This window comes from Portunus trituberculatus, chromosome 23, assembly GCF_017591435.1.
Source record: "Portunus trituberculatus isolate SZX2019 chromosome 23, ASM1759143v1, whole genome shotgun sequence".
Lineage (NCBI taxonomy): Eukaryota > Metazoa > Arthropoda > Malacostraca > Decapoda > Portunidae > Portunus > Portunus trituberculatus.
In genome coordinates, this window is record NC_059277.1 from 4,285,001 (window position 1) to 4,301,443 (window position 16,443).

Below are 16,443 nucleotides of genomic sequence, written 5' to 3' on the forward strand. Positions count from 1 at the left end.
CTCTCTCTCTCTCTCTCTCTCTCTCTCTCTCTCTCTCTCTCTCTTTCTATCTTGATACACAAGGTTGACATAAATAAAAGATAAACCTTTCCTTCCATTCCAAAAGTTAGGTGATTTTTTTCTTGTTTTTCTTCTCTTCCACATCTCTCTCTCTCTCTCTCTCTCTCTCTCTCTCTCTCTCTCTCTCTCTCTCTCTCTCTCTCTCTCTCTCTCTCTCTCTCTCTCTCTCTCTCTCTCTCTCTCTCTCTCTCTCTCTCTCTCAACCAAGCTCTATTCCGCAATTTTTCCCTGGATCGAGATAACTATTGTATTCCCTGGATCGAGATAACTTGTATTCCACACACACACACACACACACACACACACACACACACACACACACACACACACACACACACACACACACACACACACACACACACACACACACACACACACACACACACAGAGTGACATTTTTCGTCCTTCGACTCTCTCTCTCTCTCTCTCTCTCTCTCTCTCTCTCTCTCTCTCTCTCTCTCTCTCTCTCTCTCTCTCTCTCTCTCCCTTCAATAACTCCGAAAAAAAAATGATAACCAAAAAAATTCCTCACTCAGAAAGGAATAATGGAAATCACAGGCCACTTTCTCTTTATCTATCGCTCTCCCTCTTACTTTTGCCAACAATTTTTCCCTTTTGATATTTTTCTTCCTGTCTTTTTTTTCTTTGTTTTTCTTCTTTATTTTTTTTACCTTTCATCCATTTTACGTATCGCTAATAAATTCTGGACCGCTATCTGTGAGCGCGTGAGGGATGATGGTACGTTAAATCATGCTGATGTATATTGGGCCCACCTAGCTTAGTCATATATTAGGGCGTGAGCTCGACCCACTGATATGTACCGGTGCATTGATGAAGGGAAGGGGAGGGCGGAGGAGGGAAGAGGCGGGGAGTGTGGGAAGAGGGAGATGTGAAGGGATAAAGGAAGGGATGAGAGTGAGATAAAGGGATAGAATGTGATGTGAGAAGTGAATGAAAAACAGACCCCATATTCAGAAAGTCTCTGCTCTCTCACCACTACTATTTTCAAAGACTATACATTTCATTAACCAGGTTCTCATGACTGTCTCTCCTTTTAAAAATACAGAAATCTTGTAAATGTGTCACAAGGACGGTGAAAGCACCCATAAGAACCTGCGCCACTTTAACTGGAGCCTCTGAAAAACACTCATTATATGGGCAAAATTGTTTCAGAATAAGTTTGATAGAAAGATATAGAAAAGTTAGGTTTTGTGAAGGATTGCGAAGGACCAGGTGAGGAGATGATAGAGTGGCTAGTGAGAGGGAAAGGAGAGGTGATACAGGAGGTGACAAGCTGGAGGGTGAGGGGACAAAAGACAAAACACGTGAAGGGAGTGATTAAGTAGACAAGGGAGGGAGTTAAGAGAGGATAGTTGTAAGAGTGACACTGGAGGGAAGAATGTATTGGAGGTAGTTTAGAGTTACAGAAGGGGATGTCAACAGTTTTAGATGATGACAGTTGGAGTAAGAGGAAGTGTTCGTATTGAGACAGCTGTGATATTAGAGAACGGATGGAGGGGAGCAAAGAATGTGTTAAGCTCTAGTTACAAATTAGAAAGCGATATTATGAGTACTTTGAGGGATATCGATGGGAGAGAGATGAAATATAAATGTATAGAATAAATGTGGAAGTATAGAAGGGGGAGTTGATAGAGTGAGAGAAGAAGAGGATGGTTGTGTGGTTACAGATGAGGGAGTGCAAGAGTAAGAGAAAGGGTCACAAAAGGGTGTCGATGAAGGGGTTATGGGTAAGGAAAGTTTGCAGTGGCAGTGAGTGAGGGTCAGACACACAGACACACTCTCAGCACACAACACACGTAGGGAGGCGGAGCGTGTTGACCAGAGTAAGCCATTGGCGGTGTTGTGTTTTATGTATATATCTATATTTTGTCCAGTGATGACGTCATGATGAGGCAGTGACCGGGATGAGCTCTGTCCCGGTGGTCATGTGACGTGGTGATGCAGTCAGTGGCGAGGGGGTTTACTGGGTGATCCCGAGCGATGATACACTGGAATTCATTAACAGGGGAAGGGTAATAAGCGAGTGGTAGTGAACTAGGGCAAAATATGACTCTTGCCGCATGTGTTGACGAAACGACATGTGTTGGACGAGGAGTACGGGGCGGTGGAGGCCAAAACTGTCTTATCTGTCGCGTCGATGTTGTCCACTAGTGCAGGTCTGATCCTCTTCAAAATACATACTAACCCTTAGAGAGCTTAAAGGTCACCGTGGGGTCACATACAGTACATAAGCGACACGGAAGTCATTCTAGTCCTAACCCAGATGGTCAGTTCTAAGGTACCGAAGGGTGCATCGCGGGGAAGGGCAGGCAGGTCAGGTGTTGAGTTCAGAAGGTACGGTGGAGGTCACAAAGGTTGCTTATTCGAGAAGCAGAATAGTGAGTAGTATGGTAGAGAGATTAAAGAAATCACCTACAGACAGCACCAGAAGATTAGATGAAAAGAGAGAGAGAGAGAGAGAGAGAGAGAGAGAGAGAGAGAGAGAGAGAGAGAGAGAGAGAGAGAGAGAGAGAGAGAGAGATTGTTAATGAGCACTTTTTGGTGTAAGTTGTTTTGCTTAGTATTGATGTGTGTGTGTGTGTGTGTGTGTGTGTGTGTGTGTGTGTGTGTGTGTGTGTGTGTGTGTGCTCTGAAATGTCATCGTAGTTAGAAAAAAAACAGGACGGTCACAGAGGTCAAGTAGAGAAGTATAGTTAGTTATTTTAATCCTTAGAGAGGTGAGATAAGAATAAGTACAAACACATAATTGGTGTCACGGAATATTGCAATTTCTCTCCACTTAAGGAAGCACGAATATGTTTACTTTGTTTCTGTCTCACTCTAACCTAACCTAACCTAACCTAACCAAACCTAACCTAACCTAACCTAACCTAACCAACCTAACCTAACCAACCCAACCTAACCAACCTAACCTAACCTAACCTAACGTAACCAAACCTAACGTAAAATAAACCTAACCTAACTTAACCTTACCTAACCTAACGTAACCTAACCTAACCTTAACCTAACCTAACTTTACCTAACCTAACCTAACCTAACCTAACGTAACCTAACCTAACCTAACCTAATCTGACCTAACCTAACATGCCATCTCTGTGCCAACACCACTCTAACCCGCTAATTGGTTCAATAATTCATGGCTTTTCTTTTATATGTACGGGAAATTGACCGTGTATTTCTACCAACGCTCTTATTTGTTTGTAAGATACCGGACTATTTGCATTTGAAAACCCTGCATGCTACAAATAGAGAAGAAGTTTAGTGAAAATACGATCAGATTGCTACACTATTAAAAAAGATGGTGATATATGGACAAGTCAACGAACCAGAACGTTGGCTTGTCTATACGAAGGAAAAATCACGAGACATCAGCGGACAGCAAGAATAGTGGAGAAAACAAGACAGGGATGGACTCTATTTTACTTTTCACTTACATATCCTTGTTACCAATCCCTCCCTGTACTAGAGACTCCCGCTAACCACCGCTGCCCCGCCCCTGCTGCTGAATATTCCCTCAGTAAGATTCCTACTTCCTTCATTCTTACTTTTTTCCTTCCTTCCTTCCTTTCTTCTTTCCTTCCTTCCTTCCTGTGGCGGCTCACTTATCCATAGCGAGAGAAACTTTACTGGTAAGAGGCAAGGGCCAAGAGAGAGAGAGAGAGAGAGAGAGAGAGAGAGAGAGAGAGAGAGAGAGAGAGAGAGAGAGAGAGAGAGAGAAACTGTCCAATTAAAGCAAGTGTCTGAAAGTCCTAAAGTTCGAGTCACACAAAAGTGGCTTACATATTGGCAGGGGGAAAAATAGATATTAATATAGGAATAAAAAAGGTGGACACCAAGCCACATTTTTTTAATTACGATCATTAGTGACTGGAAAAGTTGGGACGATGAGGAGTTTGTGACACGGCGCAAATTGCTCTGCCGCTACTCTGATAAACTGTATTTTGAAGGCATGACCTGCTGGAATTTTAATTTTGTTGGTGTTCTCCGACTGGAACTTTTTTTTTTTTTTAACTCTTTTTGCCCGTCGCGTATTTTTTCTCTCTTCGGTAATATTTACTCACGGCAAATTTGGGATAGTTTTGTGTGTGAGAGAAAGAACCAATCTGGCGAGTTTTGGGTAGAGATAAAGCGCGTTTCTGTTTGTGAGAGAGAGAGAGAGAGAGAGAGAGAGAGAGAGAGAGAGAGAGAGAGAATATTCAGCGTTTGTGAGCATGTTTCTGTATCTGTGTGTGTCATTTTATGAGTTGTGTGTGTGTATGTGTGTGTGTGTGTGTGTGTGTGTGTGTGTGTGTGTGTGTGTGTGTGTGTAATTCACCATGGTCGCCTGCTGGTCACCCAGCCAGTCTTTCCCATTACGGAGCGAGCTCAGAGCTCATAGACCGATCTTCGGGTAGGACTGAGACCCCATCACACACAACACACACCGGGAAAGCGAGGCCACAACCCCTCAAGTTACATCCCGTACCTATTTACTGCTAGGTGAACAGGGGCTACACATTAAGAGGCTTGCCCATTTGCCTCGCCGCGCCGGGACTCGAACCCGGCCCTCTCGATTGTGAGTCGAGCGTGATAACCACTACACTTCGCGGTGTGTGTGTGTGTGTGTGTGTGTGTGTGTGTGTGTGTGTGTGTGTGTGTGTGTGTGCCTTGCTTACTTTAGACTACATAGTTTATCACATACACTCACATACACGTCAGCTGTTTTATTGTTAGTTCCTTGTGTTCTTTTTTGTCTCACCACGTCCTTTCTTTTCCTCCGTCAGCTGCCTGGAGTGAGTTACAAGGTCCGGCCGAGCGCCACGTGGCCGCCGGCAGCACCCTAAGGCTAATGTGCACGGTGAAGGACGCCCACCTGCCCCTCAAATATGTCTTCTGGTATCAGGACTCCAAGATGATCAATTTCGACAAGAGACGAGGTGTCAACTACACTCTGGAAAGGGATCGCAGGTATGCAGGAAACACTTACACTTGTATTGCCCCTTTTGTCACTGCTAGGGGATGCTGACACCTGGTACTGCGGAACTTGTCACAGGTGAGCTCGTGATACCTGTCCTTGTCAATGCCGTACAAGAAACTAGTGGGAATTTAAGTTAGATTTTTTAACGACACCATCAGTAGTATATCTTATCTCCCGTCCCCTTGTTCGGTTTTAGTTACAGATATACCATTGACTCTTTTTGGTAGAATCGATAATATTACATCATTCATTCCACCTTCAATCTCTCATTATTCCTTACAACACCCCTGTCACCTTCCCATCACAACCAAACACCATTTCTGTCACCCTCCACCTGCTATCATTCTCACAACACCTTCCCCTCATTCCACAATACCCATACTCTGTCATTCCCACATCACACCAAGCACCTGCACCTCTGAGACTCCCATGGTCCCAGCACCTCACCTTCCCCCCACACGCGCAACAATATCGCCACGGCACCCCTGGATATGCCTCAGTTTACAGTCAAGGTAGCAGTTCCCGGGCGCACCCAGGCAATACTGCAATGCCTGCCTCATTGAACCCCGCAGGTACGCCGCCCACGACCCTGCTTACAGTGCCCCGCCGCCCTCCACTCGCGTAGTATTACTGTTCCTTGCGAGAATATAAAGTTTGTACCGACACTCTTATCCCGCCGCTCACTGACGCTTCCTGGTGTTACTCCTGCAGTGTTCTGACTGTGTCCTCTGTGTCCGACACCCACGCCGGAAACTACACCTGCCAGCCGGCCAACGCCTCGCCTTCCTCGGTCCTTGTCCTCGTCATGGTCGGTAAGTAGCATGTACACTGTATCCCAACTTGATTTAAGTGTCTCTGGATTGCTTATACTCAGCGATTGTCTAATGAAATTATGCAAGCTGTTGATGACGGTGGATATGAGCCCAGAGCAACATACATGTATCATCAGGGGACATCTCCATGTAATATAACACAGAAAAGACTTTCCACAACACGATCTAACTCAATGATGTGCTGCACTCTTTGATAACCCAGACTTAATTCATTTAACTTGGGCACTTCACCGTAATGTGCAATTGCCTGACGTGACGTGACGACGGAGCGAGCTACGATGAATCAGCTGTTCCTACCTCAAGACCTTCGCATAACAAACATGATACGATAGTCCTGTGAAATGCAGCATATTAACGTCTTCCCTGCCGTTACTACAAATAACTTCATTAACAGAGTCACTTATGAATAAGACAATTAGTCTTCTGTTTGATCTGTTTGCCATTTGTCGATTTTAGTGATCCTTTATGTTCTTTTGAAATAGTAATTCTCCCGTCAAACTGTTTTGTGTACTAGTACGGACCATACCTATGATAATTGACTCTGTATTTGTGCACCTGTATATGTATCTGTGTACCTTGGAATGAAGTTACACGGCCTCGCTCAGGCAAGTACAGGTATAGAGTCGTGCCTCCCCCGCTGAATCCTGTAATAAACTGCAGGTGGAACCTTCGTGATTAGGGTGTTGTAATGACATAATTGTTGATTATTCTTATTATTCTTCCCTTGCCCTTTGGTGTACACATGCACATCTCTCTCTCTCTCTCTCTCTCTCTCTCTCTCTCTCTCTCTCTCTCTCTCTCAGTTCTCTCTCTCTCTCTCTCTCTCAGTTAAGGATGAATAGCTGTGTGTGTGTGTGTGTGTGTGTGTGTGTGTGTGTGTGTGTGTGTGTGTGTGTGTGTGTGTGTGTGTGTGTGTGTGTGTGTGTGTGTGTGTGTGTGTGTGTGTGTGTGTGTGTGTGTGTGTGTGTGTGTGTGTGTGTGTGTGTGTGTGTGTGTGAGAGATCCCTTTAATCTTGCGCACTTTTCATGTGCGTTCTTGTTTTTTTGTTTGTTTTCATCATGTTTTCCGCTTCGGGTGGTTTTCAGTGTAATATCAGTCTCGATTTCATTTTCGTTGTGTTACCTTAATCATCATATTTCTCCGGAAGTCCTTCTTATCTCCTTCTCATTTCATCATTGTCATTGTCGTTGTCTTCCTCGGTCTGTTCTTTTATAAGAGACTCTGTCATTTCTCTTACTCTTCATCCCACTTGTCGTTGAATACCTCTTCATTTTCATTTCCATTGTTGTCATCTTCCTTGTATTATCACAGACTTTTGACAGTCGTTTTTCACCGTCATTGTGGACATGTTCTCTTCTCATTCCTTTCCTTCCTGTGTTGTCATTCTACTCCTCCTCTTATCACAAGCTCTCTTCCCTTAACAGAGACGACGGAGCCTGGGGCAGAGGGCGGCCGCAGCCAGAAGGGGGCGGACAACGAGAAGACTCAGGTCCGGCAGCTTGGCGTGAAGAGTGCCTCCTCCGCCGGACCTCGTGTCCTACCTCAGACCTTGGCGCTCTTCCTACTGGGCCCGCTGCTCCTTGACGCCCTCGCCTTCCCGCGGGTCTTCCAGAGTAACTTGTAGAGAGACTCGACACGGCGCCCTGTTGTGTGGATGCTCTTTGGCGCCACAGTGAGTGAGTGGGCGCGTTGCGAGACTTGCCTGATGGACACTGGACTAACGGTGTATATATTGGAGTTTATATACATATATTGAAGAAAGAACAAGATTATTATATTCATCGGTGGAATCATGACGTTATTACTGTGAAGTGTGGATATTGTTATTATCATTATCATCATTCTTTTTTTTCTACTCGACTCCTCCCTCGATTCATAGAGTTAACTATCGAATCTATAGTGTGTGTGTGTGTGTGTGTGTGTGTGTGTGTGTGTGTGTGTGTGTGTGTGTGTCCAGACGTTGGTTGGCTGCTGTGGGATGGAGACACATCCGCCAATGTCCGGTGTCCCGCATTCACTCTGTCTTGAGGTGGTGGAAGATGAAGGGCGCTCCGCTGCCCTGCTCTCCTCCCCGCCCTGAGTGTTCTGTCCTCGTCCTTGGCGTGGCCTCCATCAGCCGGGCGTTCTATCTGTCTCTCCTTGAACATGGGATAACCTGGTGTTAATGTTTTCCTGTGTTGCTCGTCACAATAAACGTGATATAGGTGTGGAGTGTGAAGTCCCAGGTGTATTTAATTAATCTGATGTACTCATAAAATGTCTCACAGTAACTTTTTACGAATGGAGTTCCTATCACATTCAGCCACTACGAAATATAATATAAAAGTGTAAATCACGCAAAAAAAAGTAATGAAAGTGAGGTGTGGAGTCTTTGTATTGATAAACATTTTGGAAGAGGCTTAACAAATAAAAAAAAAATAAATAAAACTAAAGAAAAACCAGTTATATGGTGAATCACAGATCTTGATTTGTCACGTTATACCTGTCCACTGAAACATGCAATCACAGGTGCGAGGGACCGACCGACAGTTACAGGAGAGATGCTGAAATTGGCAGGTGTGAGACGCGGCATTAAAGGCGCGAGTCGTGTGATTACGAATAGGAGAGAAAGGCAATTACAGGTGTGAAAGACGTGAAATCACAGGTGTGAGAGATAAGGAATTACCGGTGAAAGAGAAAATCACAAAATCAATACCGGTGAGCACCTGACCGGGTGGCGCTGTTGTAAGTGGTGCCCGCTCAAAGGGAATCTCGCAGGAGGCCTCTTCGACCCCAGCGCAGGAGATCCAGGACTGCAGCACCCGCCGCATATATGTTGGTTGTTAAGTGTCACGATTAAATGGAAAGATATTGGAAAATGGCTCATAAATTATCGCTCTTAGCCGTTCCATCACCGTCAGGAGCCACAGGGAAGGAGAGAGGTAGCGCCAATCCTTCTCGTCATAGGCACTGTTCTCTCATCTTTAAAACATTGAGTGCCAAGGAAAAAGAGTGATATGTCTTCTTTCATATGCCGGCGGCGCTCACCGTTCACTCATCACCTGCAAACACTTTTAAAGGAAGTGTTAAAACAAGAACTAACGAACATTACACCTTCTCCTTCTTTTCTTTGGACTCGTAAATGGGTCTTTTTACGGGAAATTTGGTGTTTACGAGGAATGAGATGGTGTACGCTTTCATCAGTGTTGTCCGAGGCTTGGTGGGAAGGGAAGGGGAAGGGAGGGCGGAGAGTGATTCAGGGAGGAAAAAGAGCAGTGTTTGGTGTTGTCCCGACCAAGAGATGCGAAGGACAAGATACAGAGATGAATAAGTCTTGGCAGCCTCCTGTAGAGTGCGTCTGTGTCCCAACCCGTGTGCGAGATGCAACGACCGACGCGAGGCTGTTCATGCCATACAGGACAAAGGAACTAACTGATGGAGGCGTGAGAAGGGGAGAGGTGAAGGGGAGCAGAGTGAGAGAAAAACCCACAACCTCTCCTTCCTTCTCGTGTTTCAAGGAGGAAGGTAAATGATAAAGAAAGGGGCGTTAGACTGTCTTTTCTCCAGTATGACATTAGACAAATAATGAAGATAAATAAAAAGTGACTCCTTCTGGATGTTCCAATTTATTTTTATGTTGAAAGTGTTACCATAGAATCAGATGTTATACTAGAGTGTATTTGTCCCTGTTTTGTATGATAAATATATTGGAAAATAAAATGTCAAGTGCTCAACGTGTGTATGATGTTGGTCTTTGCAGTGAATGATGAGGAGTGTGTCTCTTTTTGTCCACTTTTTGCTGCCCGAAGATGTCAGGTAAGAGGATGAGCTGAACCTGTAACACCTGAACACCTGAGTACCTGCCTTCTTTCCACAGGTGTTCCCTGTCCTTATTCTCACTTAAGGGAACACTGCACCAGGTAAGTCGGCTTGTCTTTATTTTTATCTATCCTTTTTTGTGCTTCCTCTACTCCTTACTCATTTTCTGTTTTGTTGCATTTAATCTACATTTATGTTTTTAAAGACATGTGTACAATGTTCTTTTTTTTTTTTTCTAATTACACTCACTAGAATAAATGAAAAAAAAAAATGCAATCCGTGCCGTTATCTAAAAGTGTTTGTATTTCATTTTAAGATTACGCTGTCACTTCCTAACTTTCTACTTGATCATAATTACTATATTTTTTTTTGTCAAGGACGATATATAATTTCTCGATACTTAGCTTCTTTTACATAAGGACATTGAAAAAACCAATCTATTTAATTACTTAACTAAGAAAGACACAATGACAATGATATTAAATCTTGTTTCTCATAATAACTAACAATATATAACAATATATAAAAAAAGAAAACTGCATTTAAGAAAAGGATTTTTTTCCGAAATGTAGTATAAAAGGTCAGGAAGGAGCACTGATACAGGAAAACAACATAGAGAAATAAGGAGAAAAACAGTCTATCGATGTAAAAATGCCATGAAATGATTAAGATTGACAATATGAAAGGTGAAAACAAATGGATGTATGTGTAATTGATTAAAATAAAGATAAAAAAAAACTGTGCGTGCAACTGAGGGAAGCATATCTATATAATAATACAGTAAAATAAAAAAAATGACAACATGAAAGGGAAAAATAGAAAAAGAGATATACAAGCAAAGGGAAAAATTCAGTAATGTAAAAAGAAAAACGTGATTGATATACCAGCACGAAAAGTGATTAGTAACGATCAATAATATAAAAAAAAAAACCTTAATAAGAAAATAAAACAAATTAACCCAATGATAAATACACACACTAAAATTATCAAAACTAATAATAAAAGTAGGAGAAAAAAAAAGAAGAGAAAATCAATTGAAATCAAGAGGGCCATCTGGTGCTCTGGAGACAAATGCCGCGAGGAAGTCAAGGGTAAAATCGGTGTCATCCAAATGTCTCGTAGATTTTGGTGCGGAAAAAGAAAAGTTCAGCAGACGCTCTTTACTACAAAATTGGCGACCACTTAGGGCCTGGATATGAGAGAGAGAGAGAGAGAGAGAGAGAGAGAGAGAGAGAGAGAGAGTCATGTAACTTACGAAATACGCGTTAATGATTAGCTTCATCCTCTTTTCGTCTCGTCTCGTCTTATTTCAGGTAATTAAGGAGGTCTAGACAGGTCGAGTGAGTCAATTACCCGATACAAGGAGGATGTTTACCAAGCTTTCAGTAATTGCTCTTATCTGTGAGGTGGGTCTAACCTTGTACCCTCCTTTACCCTCCATTTTCCTACCACTCTCACCCTTCCCTCTTTTCTCTTCACCCTCTGTTTGTTTCTCCCCGTCTCTCCTTACTCACTTTCCACTCCTTGTTTTTTATTCTTCCTATATTTGCCTTTATTTTTCCCTCTTCATCCTTCTCTCTATTCGCCTTACCTCTCTTTACCCTCTCTTTCCCTCTCTTTGTCTATCGTCAACTTCTGTCTTTGCGTCTCACTTTCCACTCTTTGCCTTTAATCACCCTATATTTGCCTTTATTTTTCTCTCTTCACTCTTCTCTCTCTTCGCCTTACCTCTCCTCATCCTTTCTTTCTCTCTCTATCTTTCCTTCAATCTTCTGTCTTTGCCTTTTTTATTGCTTGTTTATATTTCTTTATTTCTCTTCACCCTTCACTTTCCTTTCCCTACCTCTCTTCAACCTTTCCTCTTTTATTCCTTTCATCCTTTTCCTCTCTGCCTGCCTTTTCTTGTGCTTTCCTCTCCTTGCCTTTTTTTTCTATTTCTTTGATTTTCCCTTTTTATTCCTTACATTCGCCTGCCTTGAATTTACCAATTTTTTTCTCCTTCCCTTTCCTTTTATCTCCCTTCTTTCGTTTCTTCCCATGATTGGCTTCCATTTTCCATACCTCTCCCTTTATCTCCCTTTCCCTTGTCTGCTCATCTTTTCTTATTCCTCCCACGACTATCCTTTCACTCTACCTCGCCTCCCTCCCTATTTTTCTCCCCTGCCGTCTTCTTATCTTCCTTTTAGTGTTCTTATCTTCTTTTCCTCTCCAAGTTCTTTCCGACGTCACTCTTACTCTCTCTCTCTCTCTCTCTCTCTCTCTCTCTCTCTCTCTCTCTCTCTCTCTCTCCAGAAACTCTTCAATCATCACTAATTGGGAGATCAGGTCTACCATAAAAACTGGCCCGTGTGAATCCAGCATTACTTGGCTATTGCATTAACTACTTGCATTTTTCGACAATTCTCCAGCGTTCATACGAAGCTTGGCAGTTGTGAATTCAGTCAGCGTGTATTTCTTCCCGACTCGTATTACAAAATTGCATGCGTGTACGTGAGCAGTTTATCCTGACAGTTGCATGACAAGTGCCTCTGCCTTTCCTTTTAAATATTCAGAAGCCCATTATTGACGTTCGGCACTCGGGTACATATTCTTAACGTACAGCATGCAGAAGTATCCATTAACGCATATTGGTTCGGGATTCAGTTGCATCTCAGTATAATAATCTGTCTATATACCAGGCCGGCAATCCCACGCGGGTCGGCCCACAGAGAGCTCCGCACACTCATGCACACATCCTCACTCCTCGCCTGTCTGGGCCTGATGGAAGGGATAGTATCGTGAACAACCTTGCTCCCCCGAAAATGTATTAATGATAGTAAAATAATATATATTACTACGTGACATCGCTTTAAGATATAATTGTGTTTGTAAGTCGATCGCTTCTTTTATCAGTCAGCTAAGCACATTCTCTTTTTTTTAGCATTCTTATATTTCGAAAGCGCACATTCAACTTGCATCTTGAATGTGTTTTTGTGTCACAGGAGAAAAAGGTAAATTTCTTCCCTTATGTCACTGATTGATTATTTTTTTCAGGCATTAAAAACGTTTAGTGCAAATATAAAACATGAGTTTGAAAGGATACACAGGTAGCAAAATGGCGTGATATTTAATTACTTTATTTATTTTTAGGTCACTGACTATGATGGCTTCTTCTCAAGCAAAAAGAAATAACCGTGTGCAAGTTTAACTATGATTTTAAAAGGTGACACTGACAAGAAAATTATTAACTGAGTAATCAAAGCTTTTCAGTGTCTAGTTCTATCTTTAGCTTTACAAATATACGTAGGGTGAATAAAAACAAAATATGAGTTACATTCACATTAACAATCAAAGCATAACGACATAATAAGCGTATTATTGTTGCCTTGTTAGTCCGTTTTCTTTCAGTGAGTAGGGACTGAGCAGGAATGGCAGGGACATCAGATGAAGAGGGGGAGAGGAGGGATGGGAGAGTGGGAGAGAGGAGGAGAGAGGGAGGGAGGAGGAGACTGGCCGGAGTGACTCAGACGGAGATGGAAGTGTGTGTAGTGTGTGTCCTGGTGAGCTGAAGAAACCTGCTGCACCCCAAGTTGTTTGGAGATGATGGTGAGTGTGAACGATGATGCGTGTGTGAGAGAGAGAGAGAGAGAGAGAGAGAGAGAGAGAGAGAGAGATGATGTATCTTACAATAAGGGTGTACGAGTATGTTGATCTTACTACCACATCTATTAGTAGGCACTGCAAGGGTGAACGATAACAGAAACGTGGTGATATCCAGATGGCTTACATTAGGTTATATATATAAAAAAAACAGTCATATATTCCTGAAGTAATCACAGTAACAACTCAAGTCACATGGCGCCTCGTTAGATAAATAGTTGCCAAAGTTTACCAGATCGTCGAAAGTCACCAAATAAAAATATAGTCATTTGTGTCACTTGTTCTGTAAAGACTGATCATGAGGTGTGAGTGACAAAATTCATTAGGTAATTTTATGCTATGCGTTGGTACGAGTACTAGTGGCATCAGGATTTATTAACACCACTAGTTAATTCCGTGGCATCTAATCCGATGCGTGACAGGTGATGCAGCACTCAGAATGGTGAAAATAATAGAGTTACTGGCTGAGCTGTGGTTGCCCTGACTATGAGCGGCGCCATAAGTCAATACAGGACCTAAGTTGAGGTCGTGGAAAGTCAGAAAGGCGTGTAGGAGAGAGAGAAATGTCCCCTTTATCTCCCTTCCCTCCCTCCCTCCATCCACTGGCCACCTACCTCCCACCGCCCCAGTCTGCGCGGCGTAACATGCGCTATTTGCTACTTCCCTCCTCCGTTTTCTGTTGTAATTTTTTTTCGTACTCTCCCTCCACCTCTGCTCGAGTTGTTCAGTTGTTATGCATTTCCGTTTTTTGCCATGCCAGTTCTCTCTCTCTCTCTCTCTCTCTCTCTCTGCATGTCAGGGTTCATGTCTCTAGGGAGCTGATAGATGAATATATAAAATGAATAGATTTCGGGATAAATTTTGTCGTGGAAACTGATTGACTGGGAGAGCGCTGAATTCATTGCATTTATTTAGTGACCAGTCTATTATACATACAGGAAACTATGCCAATTTTCATGCCAAAGAGAAAGATCACAACTGGTCGACTTTCAAACGTTTTTGTTACACGCTTGTTTTTATTTGCTGCAGAGAGAGAGAGAGAGAGAGAGAGAGAGAGAGAGAGAGAGAGAGAGAGAGAGAGAGATAATTTGATGTAAATAAGCTTACATTGACGATCACTTAGTTCGATATGCATTTTTCATTTGCAGATTATTAAACATTATTCTTTGTTTATACACTCAAAAGATTGTAGCGTCTGTTACATCACTTGTAGCCATTTCTTACGCTACATCCATCAAATAGTATATATAAAAAAAAAAAATGACTCACTCGGGTTGAATGTGTGTGTGTGTGTGTGTCACCTCTGGAAGCGCTTGCCCACATCACTAGACTCGTATATGTTTGTTTTTATTTGCCTTTAGGATCTATTTCTTATCTTGTTTTGATTGGATGTTCACGGTATCCTGGTGCAGCGGGATGTATTGGTGTACTACTGTCTTTGAAACTAAATGGACGGTTGTGGAGAGTATGCTTTTACCCATCTCTCTCTCTCTCTCTCTCTCTCTCTCAGCGTGGTACGGAATGATCGAGTTGTACAAATTGTTTTCCATTTCCTGGGCGCACATATGTAGATTATTGAGACCAGACAACGCTGCCTAGACTCAGACCCTGTTCTCGTATACTGTAACTAGGCACACACACATTCATAGTATTACAGAGACCCATTTTCATCCCATTCTTCATCCGTTAGTTCCGACAAGGTAAATTTGGGGCATGCGGCTTTGGTCATTTCCCTGTGTGTTTTAATCCTGCTTCAATCGAACTTCACAGCCGCTGCCTCTGTGGGATGTTATGTACGCCTCTAGCACATTGGCCAGCCGGGTTATTTTCAGTACCCTGGAGACTGCGGCTTGGAAGAGTGTTGCTAAAATTCATCAGCAACCAGCTTAACAATGTTGATATATCGCCACAATATTGACAACTTTTTTAAGGAAAGAGAAAAAAAGGTATTTGGCAAAAGTAGTTATACCGAAGCCTGAAAATAATGAAGATTGGGCGTTGTTCAGTCTGAGGCAGTGGATATTTTGCCGTCACAGTTACAATAGAGAAATACGTCAGAATAGCAATATAAAAGGCAAAGACATATAGGAAAAAGAGGTATTGAATTGTATCTGCTAAAGGAAAGTTGATATTCGTTCCTCAGGCAAAAATAAAATACACTTAAAGCAAAAATAGAAACTGATAATGACATGACATTTTACATGAAAAAAAAAAAAACTAAGTAGAGAGAGAGAGAGAGAGAGAGAGAGAGAGAGAGAGAGAGAGAGAGAGAGAGAGAGAGAGAGAGAGAGATATCGTAAATACAAAATAATATTCAATCCTAAAGGAAAACTTAAAGATAAACGAAGTAAGGAAATAATTAGGAAGAAAAAAAAAAAACGGCCTGAATAGGAAAACGTATTCTACAATATCTTCACCTAAAAAAGGAGGATAAATAAATAAAAGCATTATGTAAAATCTGAAGGGGAATTATAATGTTATGAAGATTATGAAAACGAAGAAAAAGTTGTTTGTACTTTAAAGTGTGATGAACAAAGAGAGAGAGAGAGAGAGAGAGAGAGAGAGAGAGAGAGAGAGAGAGAGAGAGAGAGAGAGAGATAATAATGGGTTCGTCCACTTTCAAAATGTCGCTTCAAGGAGGAGGAAGAAGATGAGGCGGAGGAAGAATAGGAGGAGGAGGAAGTGGAGGAGGAAGAGGAGGAGGAGAGGAATTGCGTCTTCTCGTTATAAAAGATTCCCGGCAGTGAAAATTTCCAGACCGCTTTTCACTTGATTAATTTTGTGGAGAAACGAGCTTTTCTTTCCCCATTTGATTGCGCTTTGTGATACAGCTGAGTGTCTCAAGGCCACCTCACACACACACACACACACACACACACACTCTCTCTCTCTCTCTCTCTCTCTCTCTCTCTCTCTCTCTCTCTCTCTCTCTCTCTCTCTCTCTCTCTCTCTCTCTCTCTCACTAGTTTTTTTCGTCCCCTGTGTTATTTCATGTCCATCCCTGTGCTATATTTAACTGAAGTGATCGCTCCAAGATGTGTGGTGCATAATATTGTTGATTAAGGCGTAGTTTCCCTTAAAGAAGCGATGATTCTCTTGTATGGAAATGCAGCCGCTGGTTAGGATTCATTGTT

The 16,443-nt window shown here is 42.5% G+C and overlaps 1 protein-coding gene across 4 annotated transcripts in view; it reads left to right on the top strand.

The window, feature by feature from the left end:
* Nucleotides 1-9,586, top strand: part of LOC123507834 (junctional adhesion molecule B-like) — a 157,435-nt gene extending 147,849 nt beyond the window's left edge. For all 4 annotated transcript variants that reach the window (XM_045261086.1, XM_045261087.1, XM_045261085.1 and 1 more), the window contains 3 exons: nucleotides 4,845-5,028; nucleotides 5,750-5,850; nucleotides 7,297-9,586. In XM_045261086.1, the coding sequence (XP_045117021.1) occupies nucleotides 4,845-5,028; nucleotides 5,750-5,850; nucleotides 7,297-7,496 (485 nt within the window). In that variant the 3' untranslated portion in view covers nucleotides 7,497-9,586. The remainder of the gene's footprint in view (nucleotides 1-4,844; nucleotides 5,029-5,749; nucleotides 5,851-7,296) is intronic.
* Nucleotides 9,587-16,443: the final 6,857 nt, after the last annotated feature.